Below are 21,526 nucleotides of genomic sequence, written 5' to 3'. Positions count from 1 at the left end.
AATAAAAGATACGAATATGAACAAGTCAAGTCAGTATTACTAATTTCGAGTGGAAGGATGGTGTCTTCATTATAGTCGATACGTCTTCGCGTTCTTCAGGTCTTCAGAGTAATACTTGTATGTCTCAACATTCCTAGAATTTATGGTCTAATCCAAAAATAAATTGACTCTAGTAAATCAAGCGACTATAGTTTAGTATTGACACTAAAATATGACAACCAACCTTGACATATACCAACATTTTGTGGGTTCAACCGAGCAATGCTCTAACAAACACAATGTTTCAAGACATGTTTTTTGTTTCTATTTGCATAAGACTATTACAAATGAAATAACCTTTCTTACATATAATTTTTTCATATATAATATGAATTTATTATTTTGCCTATGATTGTTTTATAGATGAGTTCGAATATTTTGGTATCCATTTTATACGAGTTATTTTCTTTCATTTTTCTGGGATCGATATATACTTCTTTTTGAATGTTAAAAAAGAAGAAAAAATTGTAACTACCAGGTTTCTTATCGTTCTCAATATCATTGTCCTATCTGTTTTCTTATTATTCTCTTTACTTCGAATAGCAAGTTTCTTACCGTTCCAAAACTTGACAGCATTAGCAGAAACAAAGTTTTGAGTACGAATATGTTGAAGATCAATCCTGAGAAATCCTTCAAAAGGATTATTGCACACAATCATTTGTCTTATATAAAATAGTTAAGATAAAAATATGACAAAACTCGGTAATTATTTTATCTTAACGCAAATCGTATGGGCAATACTAACTTAAAAATGAAAATGTATCTTACACGTTAAAAATACTGAAATTACGAGGGTACCCAAGTACACCACAATCTTTTCGATATCAACCTATAAGTCTGATAACTTGTGTGATCGTCTATGGACAAAGTCGAGACATTAAAACAACAAGGTATACACTTGATAATAGTTTCGGTATAAAACTGATATATTATAGAATCACTACCAAGTGTCTTGGATTAACGTACTAGTGATTCACTACCTTAGGCGAACTGAACGATAATGTTGTACTCTTTTTTGAATAGACTTAAAAATTATTTTTCAAGCCATACCATGAATGGAAAACTAGGTAGTTCTCTTTTTCACAGGATATGTATTGTTATTCATAAGGGTGTTGGAGCTCATCTTGTTGCGAGACTCCAAACCAGTTTCTTGTAAAATAAATTGGTTGTTAGTCCTTTGATGGGGGATTTATTTATTTTTTGCATAAAGTAAAAGTAAATCACACTACAAGATTTTTTAACGAGGAAACCGCAAATGAAAAAAAAAAACCCGGGACCTAGTCCAATTTTCAATACGCTCATAATTAAGTCGTTATACAAATAACAAATCCAACTTCATATAGTTGAGACAAAGTAATAAACCCCTAGTTACTTAGTTCCCTCATTATCCTTGTACCTACAACCTCCTAGCTAATGCACATGAATCCCAAGTCAGAAACCACTATCTTGAGTTGCTTTACCGATATAAAGTCTTCAACAATCAACTCCGCTTGATCTTCTTCCATACAGTAAAAGAACAAAGCTGTTTGGTAACCACCCTATCAATCTTTAAATAAAGATATATTGAGTATTGAAAAAGGCTCTTTCTTTTAACAAGTAAACTCCTCGGGTAAGATTAATCAAGATCCGAAATAATCATATGCATATTCACAAGCTATCATATTTGATATTCTAGATACCACCAAATGATAGTTGCTAATATATATGACTACTTGATCAAATCCACCAAAGATAAATAAGATCTTAGTCGGATCCCAACCGATCAAGGTGTGTTCATAAATATCACAAGATGCGAAACCAATAATGAAACTATTCTTGTCTTTAAATCTTCAATCGTCTTCAATTGTACCCGTACATAAAAAATTGATTGCACTTATGATCGATCACTCGTAGAAAGGAGTCTGCTAACAATGGATGATCACAAGTTGTCTTAAGATTAAAAAAACAGTTCTGAAGATCCATGTCATTCATTTTATCTAGTTTTAATGACCTTATATCATAAGACAAGGTTCTCAAGAATAATCAAAGTAAGTGCAATTAAAGGTTCAATAATTGTTAGCCAATCAAATCAATAATCGAGAAATAAAATAACAATGAAATTATCAAGTTTCCCGCAAAGGGTACTTTCTAGAGCTTCTTGATCCCACATAAGTCTTTAAATGAGTGGGCGTTAAATATTTCATCTAATTTGGGTGCTCTCTTCTCCGGCATAATATTACAAGTAGTACTATTAGCCGGCTTCACCAGAAACAACAAAAAGATGAAGTTTTTCTGGCTAAGGATAGTTTGTAATAAGAACAAACTTCATTATTTACACACCAAGGATGTTTGGACAACAAGGAAATTCCAAAACTGAAAAGATTCTTGAAATTACGAGGGTACCAAGTACACCACGTTGTTTCGTTTAAACCTATAAGTATGATACCAAGTATGATTGTCTATGGAAAAACTCTTATGCCTTGGAATATATTGATCATTACAATTGAAGCAAAGCCCCTTCTTCCTTTTGTCTTGTATTTGTTCATAGGTTAGTTTCTTGATGGGTGAATAATTAGGTTTTGAGGTAGGGTTGTTGTGTTGAAAAAGAGGTTTAGAGAATTGGGGTTTTGCTGGTAATATTGAATTAACCGTAGAGGATGTAGGGAAATAAGTGGTGGTGGGTTGAGGTCTGAAGCTAGTTTTTTTTTCCCCTGATGTCCATCTATAAAGAGTTCTTATAACTTGGATACATGAAAAGCTTCAATTTGGTTTAAACATCTGAATAATATTTTTTTAATCTCTTCCTTCAACCCACTCAAGAAACTTAACACAAAATATGCTTCAGTGAGATGTAAATTTTTGCTAAGTAGGAAAGCCTTCAAGGCTTCAAACTTCTCAAAGTATTTGATAGACACATTTTTGTGTCTGATATAATCTCAATTGTATATATTGTTAGTGCTCGATTTTGTATTTATTATGGCTTTTTGTGTCTTTGTAGGTGTTTTTGGAGAAATAAGCTTTTGCGGGAAAATTGGCTCGAAAAGTGGTATTTGCGCTCGTGGAGAAAATTACTATTCGGACTCTCAGTTTGGATAAGGGGCACCTTAATTACTAAGGGGTACCCAGAGGATAAGGGCACACCACCTTCTCCGTTTGAAATTCAAAAATGGCGGGAAAGTAGGTGCAGTTTCTGGCAGATTTAGGGGTTGTGATTTGGACCAGTTTCAAAGAGATTCAAACGTTGATTCTCATGGGCTAAGCCTGTTTTGGCAATCCAATGTCGGTATAAGTGATGGAATGGAAGAACTTTGGCTGGATATTGAGTTTTAGTTAATCAGGGAAAGGTATTTTTCTCGGGTTTATATCGATGATTTTCTGGGCAGATTTTGTTGGATTTTCTCGTCAAGTTGACTTGGTTCGGGCCTGTTTAAGCCAAACAGGATTGGTAAGGCTTGTGGATTCGAAAACATAAGGAGATACTCGGGATTTGCTGGAATTGAAATAAGAGAATTTACGTGAGATAAAGGGATAATATCATCCCTGTTGGATTGAGTTTATATTTGGAAAGAGTTTCGGTGAGAAGGGACTCTCTATTAGGGACGCGTAGAAAAGATAAATAGGGAAACAAATCCCGTGTTTGGAAAGAAAGGAAAAGCCGAGACTTTTGGTTGAAGAAAAAGATTGTGAAGATTTTCCCGAAATTTTATTGATCTGTTGTGTATGTATAGGCTGTTGGGAGGTCGAGCATGAGTAATCGAGAGTTGGGGGAAGTTTAGAGAAGAACAGAGAACGAAATCAAGAGTTGCAGGAAATCGTTTCTGCTGGTGCACAAGGAAGAACACGAAGAACAAAAGGCCATTGAAGACAGTCGTTTCTGGGGTCTTAAAATCAGCGACAAAGCAACAGTATTTACAACAGTTTTCTGTAACAGTTCCATTGTAACAGTTGTTTTGTAACTCCGATACACTGCTGCAAACAGTATGTGTTATTACTTTTCACTCTTTTAATCATCTTTTGAGTAACAAACACATATTTTGAGACCATGATTAATATGAGGAGCTAAACCCAATTGCTGAGGCGATAGAGGAAGCTATTTTTCCAACAAAAAGTGGTATATTCTATTTTATCTTTTTATTTGCAATAATTATATGATTATTTGCCTTGAACTATTATTGAATATGATTTTTATTTGAGTGATTGTGATCTATTTTGATGGAGTATGCTTAGTTTTAGGACTTTTTGATGCTTCATACTTGGTATTTACAATTACTACTTTTGAAAATCTACTTATTGCAATATTTTAGAATCAAATTAAACGAGAAAATTGCATAAATATAAGTATTGGTTTAATCACTTTGAACTTGGAAAATATTGGAATCTTAGCCTCAGTGTTTCTTTTAATATTGATATCATCTTTGTTTGAGTTTGCTATAATTTTTATTGTGTTTTCTATTTTAGTTTTGAATTTAAGTTTTAAAAAAAAATCCTTCACAAGTCTGAGAATAGAACCACTTTTACCACTATCTACAAATCACATCAGTATTCTTCCACAGTGACTAACTGGATAAACTTACTGAGCATGCCTATGTAATTATCGTTTGCTACGTCTTCAAAATGAGAACAAATAGATAAAAGAGAAATGATACCAAGATATATAGTGTTTACCTATCTGGTAGTCCCAAAACCATGAGTTTGCTTTACCCTCCAGGTAGAGAGAAGCTGTATCCCCCTTTTCTGATTCTTCAATATTTTTGATGATGAAAAATCTCATGAGCCATCCTATCGGATTGTCTCCATCAAACCTTGGAAAATCCAACTTTGGGGTTCTGTGATAGTCAAAGTGGGACAGATTCCTGTGACAATGACATGATTCTCCCTCATGTGATTCAAAAAAACCATGTTCTCCAGAATATACCTTTCTCTTTTTATCCTTTTTTTTCGAAAAAGAGGACTTCAGCATCACAAAATAGATTGATATAAATGATTCTCAGAAAATTGAGAATCATTTACAGTTACAAGATTGACAAAATTTTCAATATATAGTCTGTTCATAATGGCTATTAGACTTTCTCCTTTCCAGATGTTTTGAACACCATTCTGGTTACAAAAGTTGGAGATATTGGCTTCCTTTTTGATAATATTCCTAGAAGTGAACACAAAAGCCATGACTTTAAAATTAATAGCAGGATAAGGTTGATTCGTAAAATCAGTGCTAATACTATATCTATGTTCTCTAGCTTTAGCATATCTTCCCATCAACAGCTTTAAAGTAGGTATAGAGTCTGTTTGAAAGACCACATTACAGCCACTCCATTTAGTTGCCCATCGGAAGGCAGCTTGAGCCCCATCTTCTTCTGGTTGTTCTCTTATTGTGCAGTTTAAATGAGATCCCCTTGCTTCAATTGTTGTACCTGTGTAGTCAATTAAAGTGAGTCCAATTCCAGAAGTACTAATAGCATTTTGCATCGACATGGCAATGTTTATTCTTAGACTCATAAAAGTTATTTCCTTAGGTGGTTCTCTGTCTAAGATTTGTAAACTGTTATCTTGCATAGGGTCATAATAGAGAGTATGCATATTATTGTAGTTTGACTTGTTAACGTGAATGAGATTATTGATGAACCTAACCAAAAAAATTTGTCGTACTAGCAATGTTTTGGTTTGTTTTCTGAAAGGTAGCTTCACACCTAGCCTTTCATATATGCCATGATATTAGACCACAAAATTCTGGCCAACCCATTATACATTTACCTATATTTTTCATCGTTGAACCAAATGTTCAGCCATTCATGAAAAGTATTGCAATTTTCCTTCACATAATTCATACCAAATTTAAATGGTTCCATACCTGAACTGCAAAATTACAGTTAAAAAAGAGATGAGTTAAAGATTCTTCTTCCTGATTGTATAGACTACATTTGGTGTCTATGTTGGGGAGAATAGCTGTCATTCTCATACAAAGGGGAAGAATAGAGTGAGCCGCTTTCCAGATAAAATTTTTTATGGTTGGGGATATGTTCAAGTTCCATACTCTTCCCCAATCCGCAGTGCTATCGTTATTGCTGTTTATAGAATCATATAGACTATGAACTGTGAACTTACCTTTTGAAGTTAGCTTCCAAAGAGTTGTGTCCTCCATATCTTGCATATGTATTTATATTTATTTTATTTTGTCTACTATCCTTGGCCTAAAACAAAGATTCAATTTTTCTATATCCCAGGCTTTATCAGCACTTATTAAATGACAAACTTTTGTTAAAGTATCAAAACAAACTTTCTCTCTTTATCCTTGTCTATGTTCAATAATTGAATTAACGCAGATTTTATGGTGGTGTTTTGCTGAGATATATCGTTAATGTTACTCATTAGCTCGTTTGTCTTTTTTATAGCTGATGTATGTCCTTCTGCTTCCTGGAAGCAATAGTTGATAGTGACGATACCTTCTCTGCCATCTTGGTGAATAAAGCTTTCATCTCTCTGAAATGATTATCAAAACTCTTCTCAACAACTTTAAAGTTAGGCCCTATCATGATGGATCTAACCATCACCGATACCAATTATCCTGATGAATAATTGATATAAACCCTAACACACACAAGTAACCAAATCTGCATCTAACTCGAGAGCAGCCTTTTTTCTATCTTTTCATTTCATAACCTGAGAAGAGTTACAAGGACACATTAAATAGCCTCTACAAACCCTAATACAAGATCTCTTCTGAAAACACATCCTGGACGTTCACTGCTATTTAAAAGACAATTAAGACACGACTAACGGTTACTTAATTGATTAACTGGATTAACCACTAATTAAGTTGTGCTGACTAAACTACTACTAGCGCCCTTTATTTGAATTGAAGTATCATCGTGATATGGCAATGTTATATCCAAGTTTACTTGCCAACTATACCCCTGGAAAAAAAATGTATAACTAGATATGCAAACACTTTAATGAGAAGAGAGAAGGTTTTACCTAAATGCCACCCACACTTTACCTATGTATCACCCACGGTCTATAAATACAATAAGTATCGACCTAATTTAGAGTGGGTAATGAATATTCATCTTCTCCACTGCCGCCCCAAGACACTAACACCCATTAATCCAAGATCGCTGCAACTTATAATAACCACGGTCACCACCGCCCCTCTTCATAATGATACATAGAACTATTCATGATTTTACTTAGTTTTCAAATCATATCACACAAAATTGGTACATCCCTAGCGTTTGTTCCTATAATGAAATCAAACAAATTGTGTCTTCAGAGTTCCATTCAATGGGAACCAAATGAAAACTTAATTTGTCTCCATTCAAGACAGAATGTAATGGATTAAAATAAACTAAGATTAAACCCTAACATAATTACTAAAATAAAATAAAATTCATGATTAAAATTAAGATTAAAATTACCATTAAAACTAAAACTAAAGCCTAATTTCAATAAGATTAAGATACTTTTTCCTTTTTTTCTTTTGATCAGATTAAAATGCTATACATGACGTTGAATTTAGTTAATCGAAGGTGGTGAAGGCGGCAGCGCCGGTTATAAGTGGTTATAGTTAGGGAGGAAGGTGTGTTTTTATCATCCACTTCAAATTAGGTTGAAATTTTATTTTTATTTTTTTAGAGTAAATGGTACTTAGGAAAAACGTGGGTGGTGTAAAGGTAAAACCAGAGAGAAAATCAGAAATTTCTTCGTCATACAAGTAGTAATATTAAGGGTATTTGTGTCTTATTACTCTCCTTTCATAATTTTAAATAATTATGGAACGAATTTTTGTGGACCATCCTTTTTTGGGGGGTCCATTGTTTTATTTTGGGAAAAGACATTAGAAGTAAATCTAGGTCACCCCATATCTGATATTTATATTAATACCTAAACTACCCTAATAATTAATCTTAGGTTATGATTAGTTCAATGATTTAGTTAATAATTATTAGTGAGATTATATTAAAAGATGGTATGATTATTAGATGAGTAGAATTTTAGAGAGAGTGAAGTTACAGAAGATGAAGGAAAAAAACATGGAAAAAAAAATCAAATTCACTAAGTTTGGGTATTCAAGTGATGAAAACTCGTTTGATTCTTCATCTCCATCCTCTCCTAGAGTATTTGTTAATCTTCACAATATTCCGGATATGACTTATTTCTTAGATGGTGATTCTATTCTTCCCAAAACTCAATCTCAAGATGAATATGATGGATTTCATCAACCACAAGCGGAGGAAGAGTATTTGGGTGTCCAGGTATGTTCCAAACTTAGATAATGTATGTTGAATTGGTCAAAACTTTCCTAAAAATGTTAATTTTTCGAGTGGATTTGGGCTAGTTCGGTTACACTATGTCAAGAACAGCTAACCGAACTCATATGGAAGTGCAGTTCGGTTGCTTTAGCTATACACGGAAGTAACCGAACTCACCTGAAAGTGTTGTTCGGTTACTTTCTCCAAACACGCACTCTCCATTAATGAAGGTTTCTCATATTTCAGTGTAATGTTCGGTTGGTTCGTAACAAATTAACAAACCGAACTTTACGTAAAAATTAGATCTAACTTAATGTACAAAGTTCGGTTGGTACGCAACCAATAACTAACCGAGCTTACGTAAAAATAAGAATTGACTTAGTGTACAAAGTTCGGTTGTTTCGCAAGCTGCATGTTTACGAACTAGATAACTGAACTCTATGTAATATTAGAGTTTACTTAGTGTATTAAGTTCGGTTGTTTCACAACTCGAAATAACAGCGTAAATAACGAACTTAGGAAAAAAAATATCTGAAGTTCCAGTGTAATGTTCATTTATCTAGATAAAATAAGAAGTAACCGAATGTTTTATTTGTTACTTGTTCGGTTATATGTCAACTTTGCTATATAAACCGAACCTTGAGTTCGGTTATTGCGATAAAATTTACAATTGACCGAACTATAATGTAATTCCAATTGATGTTTTTACATTTCTTGTAGATGGAAAGCCAGCCTATACCAATGGATGATCAAACTTCTCCGGTTAATATGTTATTCGAAGATACATCTCATCACTATGCTAATGAGTTGGTATTTGACTTACCTATTGATGCGAAGAATTGGGCTAGAGAACATGCTAAGAGAGTCAATTGCGTCATAGTTTTGAATGGAAAAGAAAGCCAAACTCGTTTTGAAATGGTTTGTGAGAGAAGTGGAGATCCCTATGTTAGTCACAAGAGGAAGGGTTATGAGTATAAAGGAAAGACGACGAGGAAGAACACACCATGCTCAAAGAAAATTAAATGCCCGTTCAAACTAGTATTTAGCAAGAGAAAATTAACGAAGAAATGGTTTCTAGCTATGGATAAGGTGGTAGGTCGCTTTCTCAGCACGGGCTTGTTGGACTTTGTTTATTACACAAGGATGAGAAATAGTTTTATACCATTCCATATATCCCTCATCAGCAGCATTTGACTCATCATACGAATCGTGCAAGTCTTCATTTGGAACAATATAATTCCCCATATTGTTCCAATGGTCCACTGATGGAGCTGGTTCGTATTTGGGAACAAAATTCTTTTCGATGTCCTTAGTTCCCCGCTTTTTCACCGTGAAGTTGAACTTTTCCTCTTGTGGGACAGTTTGGACACAAATAAATTGTGTCAATACTCTTCGAGGATTATACATTGTACAACCGCCAGGATAAAACAACGGTCCATTGTAACCCGCGACAAGTGAGAAATCAATAACCCGAACATCTTCCTCTTCTTCATCTGAATTAAGGGTGTATGGATGGAAAACCATATCTTCAACCGTTAACTCATCCAATTTCGTAGTATTATTAGTAACAATTCACATTTATTCATTCACTTAATGAAGTTTCAAACACACAAATGATAATTCAACGGCGTACCTGGACAAGGGTGTATAACCCTCCAAAGAAAACATTCTTAAGCCTCGAAGCTTTTCTGAGCTCCGCTTGAATGAATGAAAGAACCCACAATGCCCCAACAGTAGTTGTTCACCTCATCAAGGAAGTCCAATAGCTGGAGGTGATGGGCATTTACCACGTGACCTGAAGTGTCAGGGAAGAAAATGGTTCCTAGTTGATATAACAAATAAGCAGTCACATGGTGCTTAATCTTCTTCTCGGTCATCACCAACTTTCCTTGAAGAACCAAATTTCTCGTCCCACTAAAATCATCAAACAAGGTTGTCATCTTGATCTTTTTCGGTTTGTCAAGATTTTTTGCGAACAAACCGAACTCAACATTGGTCACTATTAATAAAGAGTTTGGTTTGTCAAGGTCTTTTTCGAATAAACCGAACTCCACATGTATGCAACTCAACAAAGTTGGACATGTTCGGTTAAATTGAAACTCAACATATTGGGCAAAATAGCATAGTCCGGTTACATTGAATTTTTTTTTATAAAGTTCGATTACTGAATAGTTTTAGAATTTTATGCGAACCAACCGAACAAGATAGCTCAGTTCGGTTACATAAAAACACAAAATAGCGGGCAAAATTGGACAGTTCGGTTACATGTGGAAAAACAATTTGTTGTAAAACTGGTTAAGTTCGGTGAGAAAAATGTTTTAGGCTTCTTTGCGAACTAACCGAACTGGCAGTTCGGTGACCTAGTTTTGAATCCTATAGAACCAAACTTTTCTTCGTGTTCTTCCTTTCACGAAGTTCGGTTAACAAACTAGGGTTTTTAGAAATTCGTCCTAACCGAATAATGCACTGTAACTTCCATTTGAAGCTATTTTGATGATTTTTATTCAATTAAACGAATCAGAATCAAATTAAAAGTAAATGGGTTTGTTGGAAAATACCTTCGAATCGATCCCATGGTAGAATCAGGCTTCTTACTGCGTCTATTATACTGGATTGTGGATTCACTTGGTTGTTCCACTTCTGTATGAATCTCAAAATCACTTGGCTGATTTGCTAGATTCCCTAATGGGGGACCTGTTCCTGGGAGTCTTTTGGTTTTCTTTCGAAGAACCATTCTTATAGTCGATTGATTAATCGACGATGAAAATTTTATGAATCGACGATTAATCGATGAAGACGGTGTTGAAATGGGGAAGAAGATAAGTAGAGGAGAACAGATTTTTTTTGTGCGGCTAGGTTTAGATACTTTTGTTTTACATTAAGTTAGGGTTAATTTTAATTAGGGGTAGTTATTAAATTAGTGACGGTTATTAAATTAGGGTTAAATTTAATTAGGAATATGGCCAAATTAGTAATCTCATCTTATTTTAGGACATTCCTTAACATTGTAGGGTATGTGGCCTAATAAGACCGCGGTCCTCCAAAAAAAGGATGGTCCCAAAAAAATCATTCTAATTATGGGTGCTGTAGAAACTAAAAAACATATTGGGCCGGATAATAACTTTTTTTTCTTGGGCGTTAGTTTTCTCAGGACAATTGTGGGCCTGATATCGGGCAGGCTGAGTTCGAACGAACAACCTAGATCTGACAAACCTAATTTGTAGCCCGGACCGGCACGGACTTCGGCAAACCCCGTCCGTATATATAGACAGTTTTCAATCTTTGAATTCTTAACGGCAAAAATGTAACGAAGTCGAAGATGCTCAATATCCCGGGATTATTCCCGAAAATATAGACAGTTTTGAATTTTTGAATTCTCAACGGAAAGAATATGATTCACTTCTCTGTTTATAGAAACTAGAAATCCTTTAAAAAGATAGAGAGAAAACGACTAAATCAATCTTAATCTATTAAAAAAAAAATATTTGTAGGCGAGGAAAAACCAATTCATGGAGAAGATTAACCAGAAGCTACCATTGAGTGATGAAGAAGAAGAATCAGGAAGTGAAGAAAGTGGAGCTGTTGATGATGATTCAGAAGAAGACACAACATCTGTTGATGATGATTCAGAAGAAACAAGGTCAATTCCACCCAGACTTCCGTTGAAGAAAACTAAATCACGGTTCGTATATTAATCATATCGATCATTGATTGATCTCTTTATGTGTAGTGATGCAGCTATTTTTTATTTTAATTTGATTTTTGCAGGATTCCAAAGGTTATTGAATATGGAAATGATGGAGAAGAACCAGATGGTGTAGAGATTAAGGTGCCCAAGACGTCCAAAAAAAAGAAGGTGCCCGAACTTAACGCGAAAGATGCTAGAAGTATTGAAACTATTGAGAAGATTATCGCTGGTAACGTGTTTGATATAATGCTTCACTGATGGTGTAAGTTTGTGGATAGAGTTTTAGTTTTGTTTTTGATGGGTGAGAACAGGTGGTCAGTTGGAGAAACTGAAAGTTGAACAATGTAAAGTTTATTTGAGGAAGAACGGGTTGCGGTTAATGGGGAAGAAAGGCGTTCTTATCGATCGGATTAAGGAGCATCTTGGGTAATAATGAATGACACTGTATTGTATCTGATTTTTCTTTAACTTTTTTATTTTTTCATATTGTTTTGGTTTGATCTGATTTGGTTATCGGCTTTGTATTAATGCAGGATCATAAATGGTGGAGGAGAACAGAAGTATCCAGAATCCAGCTTTGTATGTGATTGCAAAGGTTAGGTTGTTATGATTGTAAGATTTCACTTCGTTGAATTACTATTAGAGCATTGTTAGATTTTACTTGCTGAATTACTTTTAGAGCAAGCATTATTGTGGTGTTTTTCTTGGCTATGTTTCTACATCGAAAAAAATGTTAAGCCGTTTTAAAACTATCTCAAGTCACTAGTAGAAACCTATTAGACTTAGCAAGAGATCTCTAGATATTAGGTTGAAATATATGAAAATTACCATATTTTCATCTAAGATATTTTACGTACATTCACAGTAAAAAGAAAAGACGACTAAGAGCAAGCGCTGTTGAATGTCTTGGCGTAGGTTGAATTACTATTACGTGTTGTTGAATTACTTTATATAATGGGGATTGATGTGCAGGTGATGCTTGCACTGGAGATGTAGTAATGTTCGAGCAAAATGTTTATGAAATGTGAGCAAGCAAACTCCTTGGTGCAAGTACAATTATAGCCATTTTGTATCGATGCTTATTGTTTTGGAATCTTATTACATTGTGTCGCATAGGTATAACGTAGCTTCTAGGAGTGCCGCTGGCCCTTCCTGTGGGACTAGAACCGTTGTGGGTCGTGTTGTGAGAGAAAGCTATGGTTGTGCCAAGCAGCAACACACATTTACGGTGATCTTGATTGTTTCATTTGCAATGTTAACTTCAGATATCCTAGCCTTCATTAAAACGAAATTATTTTATTGGCTAATATTTGGGCATTGTGCACGTCGAAACTCTTAAGTTTGCTCGATTTGATCAGATTGAAGTATTATGGAGCAAAGGAGTGAAACCACTTCCTGCACTCCACCCTCTTCTAATTAAGGGTAGAAACCTTTATAAGTTAAAGACAATGAGACAGGTCTGTCCAGTTAGTTTTTTTCCCCCTCGTTGTTTGGGAATGTATGTTATTCATCTTTCGATACTATGGGGCTGAACTCTGTTCTTAAATATCAGTTATGGGCAGATGAGGAGATGAGGAATAAGGTTTTGCTAGAAAAACACTCCAGAGGATCCGTTGCTAGGTCTAACAGAAAAACAAGAACCCAGCAAAAGGAAAAGCGAACATTATGTGCAGTTTGTCGTCAGAGGTGAGCTTCTGAACCCGTTGGTCGTCTCCTGCTAGGAAGTTTGTATTGAACAAAATAGGAAGTCGTGACATTATATGCAGTTTGTCTTCAGTTCAGCTAGTAGTTATTCTGTAAAGACTCCTCCATTAACACCCTTGATTTTTTGACTATAGGGTGTCCAAAATTGAAAAAAGTACTGTTCCGGAGCCAAAAAGAAGGATGTCACCAGATGAATTGGAGATGAAACCAGCTTCTCAACTTCAGAATCAACTCCCATCAGTCTCCACAAGACAACCAACTCAGATTGGAGAACATAAACCTGCTTTGCCTCCAAAGATAGTTGTCACCGAGGTCCGCATGAACACCAGGATGGATTCAATAACTACCAAACAACATCCAGATGGCAGTAGAAAATCCAAAGATAACAATCAAAGCAACGGATATCAGGTTGCCAATACTAATCTTGGGAGGGCTCCCTCACAGCGGCATGTCTGTAAATACTATCCTCAAGGAAGGTGTTATTTTGGAGATAGGTGCAAGTATTTGCATGAAAAGCCTCCCATTAAACGGCAGTTGTGCCGCTACTATGTTCGGGGGAGGTGTTATCGTCATGGAGAAAACTGTAAGTCTTTGCATGAAAGAAGATGGGGAAAATACTAGAGCAAAGATTTTGGTACAATTAAAGTAGTTTCTTTGAACACAAAGTTTCAGGCATCTTGTGGATTCTTGAGACTCATAATCACATTGTTCTCGAGTTTTTGATGTCAGAATCCAGATTTTGTAATTCCTTGGTTCTTCCATAATACTGTAAGCATAGTTTTTATCAACCTTGTTATGTGTCATCCTGGCAGCAAGTGAAGAAGTTGTATATATAAATATTTTTCTTCAGCTTGTGATTGCAGACACCAGTCCATTCCATTTATCTTACGCAGGTTCCATTCCTCGTTTTTCAATCTATTCCTCTTGAAGATTACATTTGCAATCAGATGGGGAAGATCGGAGTCCACAGTACTCAAACCACATTCCGAATTTGTTTTTATTGATAAGAAGTACTACAACATACCACAGCTCGCAGAAACATCAAGATACAAGAATGCACTTACTCAGATGCTTACTCAGTTGCAAATAATGTAAATAACAAACAAGTTCGACTCGCAGAAGGGGTGTACGACTAGCTCAAGACGAGGATCCAACTCAGAAGTCTGGACCCTATGAAGCGAGCTTTATTTACACCTCGATAAGCGATTTTACATACAATAGTAGGTAATTGCAAATTTCAGTGTCTTCAATCTTCAGGTTGAGATTTGGGATACCTTGAGAATTGGGACGCTTTTGCTCTTCAATTAAAAATTTCAGCCTTCTGCACATTTGTCAACAAACAAAACTTCCAACAAAACTAAGGGTGCATTTACAGAACTTCCAACCTCCAGCTTCAGCGATATAAGTTCTCCCGAAGAAGGCATATTCCTAGTCCTGGGAGTTCTTTGGCTTCATTCCTTGAATCTCGTAATAATAACCCACTATCTAGTACATCCACTTCTCCAGAACCAAATTATTAAAATCAGAGACTCCTACCCCCAGACCCACCTAAAAGGCTAAAACCCATAAAAAAAAGTATCTTATTATAGGGGCGGCATGGTTTATTAGAGGGGTGGTAGTGTGATAATAGTGTCCCTCTAGTCGGTTAGGAGGTGTCCAAATGGTTTTGTAAATTGTCTAGATTACCTTTCCCATGTTTTAACCTAAATCAAAGTTAAATTGAAAATTTGTTTTCTTTCTTCTTCATCTCTTCTCCTCCCATCAACTATAACCTTCATTAAAACTCAAAATTTCCTCGTCTTCGATGATTCGAAAATTAATCAAGTATAATGACTTATTTGAGATATGTTATGAAAAACCCAGTTAGGTTTAGTTTATTTTGTTCGATTTAAGTTTAATTTCTATCAGAAATTAGGATTTTAGGTGAAAATTGAAATTCAAATTTCTGGATTTATGTGAGTTACGGTTGATTTTAACTCTATTACGAACCGTAATTGGAGAATTTGATGTTGCTAACCATTTTTATTTACCAACCGTAACTCAGTTACGATTGGTATCGAGCATTTGGTTACCAACCGTAACTGAGTTACGGTTCGTATCGAGCATTTAGTTACCAACCGTAACTGGTTTTACAATTGGGTTTTCCCCAAATTTAACCAGTTACAATTGGTAGTTCATCTTTTATGAACCGTAACTATGAATTACGGTTGGTTACGAGCAAAATGCCAACCGTAATTAGCTCTGAAATTGTTAAAAATTGAATTTTTTTTACGTATTTGAGCAACAAAAAGCTAGTTGGGGTCATTTTCAGGCATTGGTTTTTCACTTTGTTGGTTAATTTCTTCAATTGATTGAGACTGACCTTCACCTTGGATTAAAGCTTCTCTACCATCTCCAAAAATTCTTTTTTAAACTCTAAAATCTGATTTTGTTTTGATTTTGAATTAATATAAGTGAAATTAATTGTTAATATTAAACTTAATTATCATCACTAAACTAGGTTATCAATTATGAGGGTTAATTTGTCATTTCCAAATTTTTGATAAGGGACACCTTGAATGATCATGTAATGACCCTTTTTGTCCTATCAGAATGCCGCCCCTCTAATAAACCATGCCTCCCCGGTAACGGGTTACTAAAAAAAAATGGAGAATTCAAAGGAGACGATGTGTTGGCCTCCCGTACATTCTCTAGTTTGGCTCTTTTTCAACATGATACATACATAGACATGATAAACAAAATAACAAACTCCAGACAAAAATGGGACAAACAAGAGCTCTTGCTGACCAAATCACGTCAAGCAAATAGATACTCAACACCCAATGGAAGCAAGGAGCCTCAAATATTTGGAACACAAATGCAACAATAAGAAAGCACGTCGTCTACGAATCAAAAATATGATTTAATAATTTAACACTGTTCAGGAAGAAGAAGAAAAAAGGTCATCTTAAAAGCTAAAAGTTCACTAGCATTTTTATCTATCTACTACTACTGTTGCAAAGAGCAATACTATTTTTTTTCCAATTTAGGAAACAGAACACCATCAGAGATGCCTCCAAAGCTACTCAGTGCATAGCAACCAACCCCTCCACACCATCAGAGATGCCTCCAATTTAGGGAATGATAAGGACCCTGATAACATGACCTACCAGGAACAGACAGCATTGTCATCATCAGCATCCGAAACTACTGCAGCAGATGGATGGATACCCACATCAGACGATCCATATATACCTGAGGAGAATGTGGAGAGGAGGGAGGGTCCAAGACAAACATTATGGTCAAACAAAGGAATCTCTAATCAGTCGGACCTACATACACCCATCTACTTTCTGGGACGCTTTCGCCCACTCTTCTGGGCGTTGTTTTTACCCCCGCTTTTGTTCTCACTATCCTCTGCCTTTCCTTTCTTTCCTGGTGACGAAACTTCTTGGGCTTTCGATGAAGAATCGGATTTTCTTTTTTTGGCAGCAGAAGTTCCATTGGCACCAGCCTTGCTATTGCTATCACCCTTTCCCTTGTTTAATGGTGTTGCATCATCATACTTGGATGAGCCCTTGACCTTGTCGCCTTGTGCTTTGGGAGTTTCTTTCAGCTTACTTCTAGCTTTAGGAGTTGAATCCTTCTCGTCCTTGGCTTTAGTAGATCTCTCATCCTTGGACTTGCTTCCCTTACTGCTGCTGCCCTTGGATTTGTTACTACTATCGCCAGACTTACCAGCTAGGTCAGACTCAATTGCTGCACCATCAGATTTCTTTGCTGAAACACTTCCCCGCCTAACACATAAAAAGCAAAAAAAACAAACAAGAGAGCTCTAAGCATCAGTTGCCACCAGTCAACATAAGATGAGGTCACAATGACGCCTTACCTTTTGGTTGAAGTGTTCATCTTTGTTTTCGAGGTTGAGGAATCCGATTCCTTTTTCCCCTTTTTCTTTTGATGCCTGGTAAGTACCAAATCACATATTAACAACAGAAAACTTAAAGCAGACAAAAACTGCCTTGGTGTATATCGAGAAAGCCTACAAATTTAAGTATGGGTATGCATGCGATCTAATTTAACTCTGTTCTTTATTGATTGCTAATTCTGCCATGTCTTGCTATTGGTGGCTTTAAAGTACATATAAACTACTAAACAAGAGCTACATATGAAGTGGCGTCCAGGACATGCAGAGTAACACACCACGTCTGATCAAAACAAAAAAAAAAGAGTAACACACCACTCTCTCACACAAATGTTAAACTAGTGAAGGTCGATCCTGCATCCTACTTCTCTAACAAAAATCTCACGGAAGGCTCTTCTGCCCATCCAAGAACAAAATGGCAAGGGAAAGAGGAAGCTAGAAATCTTCTGAAGTAGTTTTCGGGTTAAGTTAATACACCTAAAAGGTGACATGCAACAGCATATTTTATCTAAGATGACGCTATAAAAGATCAAAATATTGCATTTCAAACCAACTAGCAACTGTGTCATAACAGCCTTTCATGAAAAGATAGTTCCATGATCAAAATGATGAATCATGAACATAACGAAGAATCCAGTTTCATATACAAAAACTCAAGACAGACAATAGTTAACCAAGGATTTCCAGATAGTGGCAAACTCACGTTTCAGAAGAATCAGGACTCGGAGCGCTTTCTTCCTGATAGAAATGTAGAAATGGGTTAGAGCAACTACAAGATCAACATATAATCATACTATTGAGTGAATACCTACTTCTGGTTCAAACTCTTCAATAGTTTCCCATGTTTCCTTCTTAAGATCCAACTTCTCTATCTCACCGTCTGTGTATGTAATCTGCATTTATTAAATAATGATGCATGAAGTTCGAACCAAAATTCAACTATAAATACAAAGCAGAACAGCTGCACATCTAAAGAACAATCACCTTGTGCTTTTTTGAAATATGATTATAAGAGTCAACAGTGCCTTGATAAAACCTGCAGAACATCAAAGAAAAATATTCATGGCAAGTAATGTTTCAAAGTTGAAATCACTTGAAAGGAAAATTAATATAATATCTAGTACACAAAGAAAAACTAAGCTGTAATTATTTACACTCGATTAAAGACCAGCAGACCAACACCTAGGCTCCTGGACTCGATAATCATCATGCAAATAACTATTAGAACTGGTTCTGAAATTCATAACCATGACTTTTTCTTACTTCTTGTCATCTGGCCACCAAACCTTGACTTTTTGCCCTATCAGTTCCTTGCCAGCATCAACTGACTTTGTTTTTTTATCGGTCTGACATAACAAGAGGAACAAATCAGTAACTGTAGACCATGATATGAATCATATCCAAGATTTATTAGAAAATAGCTGGGTGCTTCAAAACTAAATAACTAAAAATTAGAATTATCAGCAATACATTGTGTAAAAGTTTTTTTTTTTTTAAAAGGCAAAGCATGCAATTCCTACAGAAACTTCCAAGAAAGATGAACCAAGGAGTCAAATCACATCAAGGATAAATATTAATATTAAAGGGTGAGCAGGAAAAAAAAACATAAATCGGACATCAGACGAGCAGCAGAAGAGCTTAATTTACAATATAATTATGTGGAAAATGGAAGAACGAACAACCTTAATCAAATAATGAGTACTACTAAATGTGATCTCATATCGAACAAGTAAACCAACCACATGACCCTGCATCTAAAATCAACTGACAACTTCACCAGCACCCACTACAAAGGTGAGTCCACCAGAAAATTTGATGCATTTATCAAGGGTAAAGCTACAAGAAGAAGAGACTTATCTACGGGAAAAGTGAAAAATTATGCACCGGTGGTTTCACAATACCAAACTTCACAGACACAAAACCAGATAAGAGAAGCTCCACAATATAAAAAGAGGGGAAAAGGAAAAGCATGCACCCAATAACTAATAAGGTTGAGGATGTTTCCAGCAAACTTATAAAAACATGGCGAGGTTGAGAGTAGCATAACATAAAGTAACTGGAACTCAAAAAAGCCATTAGGTTGTAAATACTAACTAGGACAGCGGCGGAAGGTTAAAAGCAATAAATGTAACGTGTAATGCCACACGATCCATTCTAAACTTAATGTTATACAACCTAAGAACACCAAAATACAAGAAGGATAACAGAACCGCAGCAGGTAAGTATAACACAAGAAAGTAAATTTGAGAAAGATATTAGAATCAGTAGACCAACCACGTCATTCCCTGGAGCACGTTTTCTCTTTGATTTTGGACTCGGAGTTACCATCAGATGGCTCTGCTCTTTATCTGATGATTCTGTGGACTTCGGCGAAGAAGCCTTCTTTCCATAAAATGATTGTAAGACAAACGACCACTAAGAATCTGAAAATCTAGATACGAAGTAGAATCAAAAAGTTATCATACCTTATTACTTGGTTCTCCAGTCACCTCTTTGGAGTTAACTTTTCCCCTTCCTTTTTTTGTTTTGATGTCCTTATCATGAGAGATCTCATCCTCCTTGGAAGCATCTACTTCAATACATGGTTCTTCAGTAACATCCTTCTTGGTATTACTTGGTTCTCCAGTCACCTCTTTGGAGTTGACTTTTCCCCTTCCTTTTTTTGTTCTGATGTTCTTGTCGCGGGGGTTTTCATCCTCCTTGGAAGCATCGACCTCCATACACGATTCTCCAGTAACATCCTTCTCAGTTTTACTTTTTCCCCTTCCATTTTTTGTTCTAACTTCCTCCTTGATATCAGACAGCTCATCCTCCTTGGAAGACTCTTTCTTGCTGGATGGTCCGACTGGCTTTGCTTCAGAATCACTAGCTAAGATATCATCCATAAGACGTGAACTTCTTACTTCACTGGCTCTTGCCTTTCTACGCGATCTGGTATTTGTTTTTGCTCCTGAACCTTTTTTGACCTTAGAGTCACTCTGTGAGATCACTTCTGTAGATGGAAGTGCTTCATCTTCTGAAACTGCTTGTTCTTCTTTGGAACCTATCTCACCTTTAATCTCCTTACTGAAAACTACATCTGCGGATGGAGATGTTTGATCCTCATCCTGGTCCTGTGACAAACCTCCCTTGTGCGCTAAAGATGAATCAAGTTCGCTATCTCGAGTATCTGTATTCTTCTTTTGCTGCCTAGCACCTTCCTTGGAATTAGTTTCTTCAAGAAGACTCTGACTATGGGATGGTGAAGCAGCATTTACAGTTTCATTTTGCGACACAGTTGGTGACTTCAGCATCTCATTTTCCAAAGAAACGGCTGTCTCACCTAAAGAGCACTGTTTCAGAGGTGAACTATTAGCTTCCGCACTGTGACTCTTCTTCTCGTCTTCATGTTCTCCATCTTGTTTGTCACTTAATGTCTGGGAACGGTCAGACACTTCTGCTGGCTCCGTAACAACAGGGTCTAGATTAGTTTCCGAATCAGCTGTCTTTGATGAGTTCACATTAAGTTCATCTTCAGTACATCGAATAGTAGCACTAGAAATCACTTCCTTTTCCAAGCCATCTGAAGTTATCAGAGTGTCACTTTTCCCAGAAGTACCATTGCTCGTTACCGGCTTTTCTGATTTTTTAGCTATGGATTCCGAAGCTCCTGAAGTCACAACTGGCTTCTGCTCGTCAGCCACTTCTGGCTTCTGCACTTCAGCCACTTCTGCCTTTTCCTCAGCCACCTCCGGCTTCTCTTCCTCGGCCACCTCCGACTTCTCTTCCTTGGCCACCTCTGGCTTCTCTTCCTCGGCCGCCTCTGGTTTCTCTTCCTCAGCCGCCTCTGGTTTCTGCTGCTCAGCAACCTCAGGCTTCTGCTCCTCCGCCACCTCAGGCTTCTGCTCATCTACTACCTGATATCGAATTTAAAAATCTAAATCTAATGAACCAATGTTGGAGAAGACAGATAGCAATAAGAGAGAA

At 36.2% G+C, this 21,526-nt stretch overlaps 2 protein-coding genes across 4 annotated transcripts in view; one reads left to right on the top strand and one right to left on the bottom strand.

Annotated features, from left to right (window-relative positions):
* Positions 1–11,574: 11,574 nt before the first annotated feature.
* On the top strand, positions 11,575–14,546 carry LOC113323157 (zinc finger CCCH domain-containing protein 62-like). 2 transcript variants are annotated; one of them, XM_026571426.1, is made up of 9 exons: positions 11,575–11,946; positions 12,033–12,181; positions 12,264–12,378; positions 12,486–12,547; positions 12,925–12,976; positions 13,069–13,180; positions 13,311–13,409; positions 13,505–13,638; positions 13,791–14,546. In XM_026571426.1, exons 1-9 carry the CDS (start codon positions 11,774–11,776, stop codon positions 14,275–14,277), a joined length of 1,383 nt encoding a protein of 460 aa, XP_026427211.1. In that variant the 5' UTR covers positions 11,575–11,773; the 3' UTR covers positions 14,278–14,546. The 2 variants fall into 2 exon arrangements, with proteins under 2 accessions (XP_026427211.1, XP_026427212.1); XM_026571427.1 differs by lacking the exon at positions 13,311–13,409.
* A 1,874-nt stretch (positions 14,547–16,420) lies between these two features.
* LOC113321346 (triadin-like) overlaps positions 16,421–21,526 on the bottom strand; it is an 8,401-nt gene continuing 3,295 nt past the window's right edge. The window contains exons 8-15 of one of the 2 annotated variants that reach the window (XM_026569239.1): positions 20,026–21,456; positions 19,835–19,939; positions 18,824–18,906; positions 18,545–18,596; positions 18,373–18,453; positions 18,264–18,298; positions 17,525–17,599; positions 16,421–17,432 (exon numbers count right to left, since the gene is read on the bottom strand). In XM_026569239.1, coding sequence (XP_026425024.1) covers positions 16,982–17,432; positions 17,525–17,599; positions 18,264–18,298; positions 18,373–18,453; positions 18,545–18,596; positions 18,824–18,906; positions 19,835–19,939; positions 20,026–21,456 — 2,313 coding nt within the window. In that variant the 3' untranslated portion in view covers positions 16,421–16,981. The remainder of the gene's footprint in view (positions 17,433–17,524; positions 17,600–18,263; positions 18,299–18,372; positions 18,454–18,544; positions 18,597–18,823; positions 18,907–19,834; positions 19,940–20,025; positions 21,457–21,526) is intronic. The other variant, XM_026569240.1, reaches the window with a different exon arrangement.

The sequence above is a fragment of the Papaver somniferum genome, chromosome 11, assembly GCF_003573695.1.
Source record: "Papaver somniferum cultivar HN1 chromosome 11, ASM357369v1, whole genome shotgun sequence".
Lineage (NCBI taxonomy): Eukaryota > Viridiplantae > Streptophyta > Magnoliopsida > Ranunculales > Papaveraceae > Papaver > Papaver somniferum.
The sequence above is the reverse complement of the archived record's forward strand: the minus strand, read 5'-3'. Positions and strand labels throughout refer to the sequence as shown.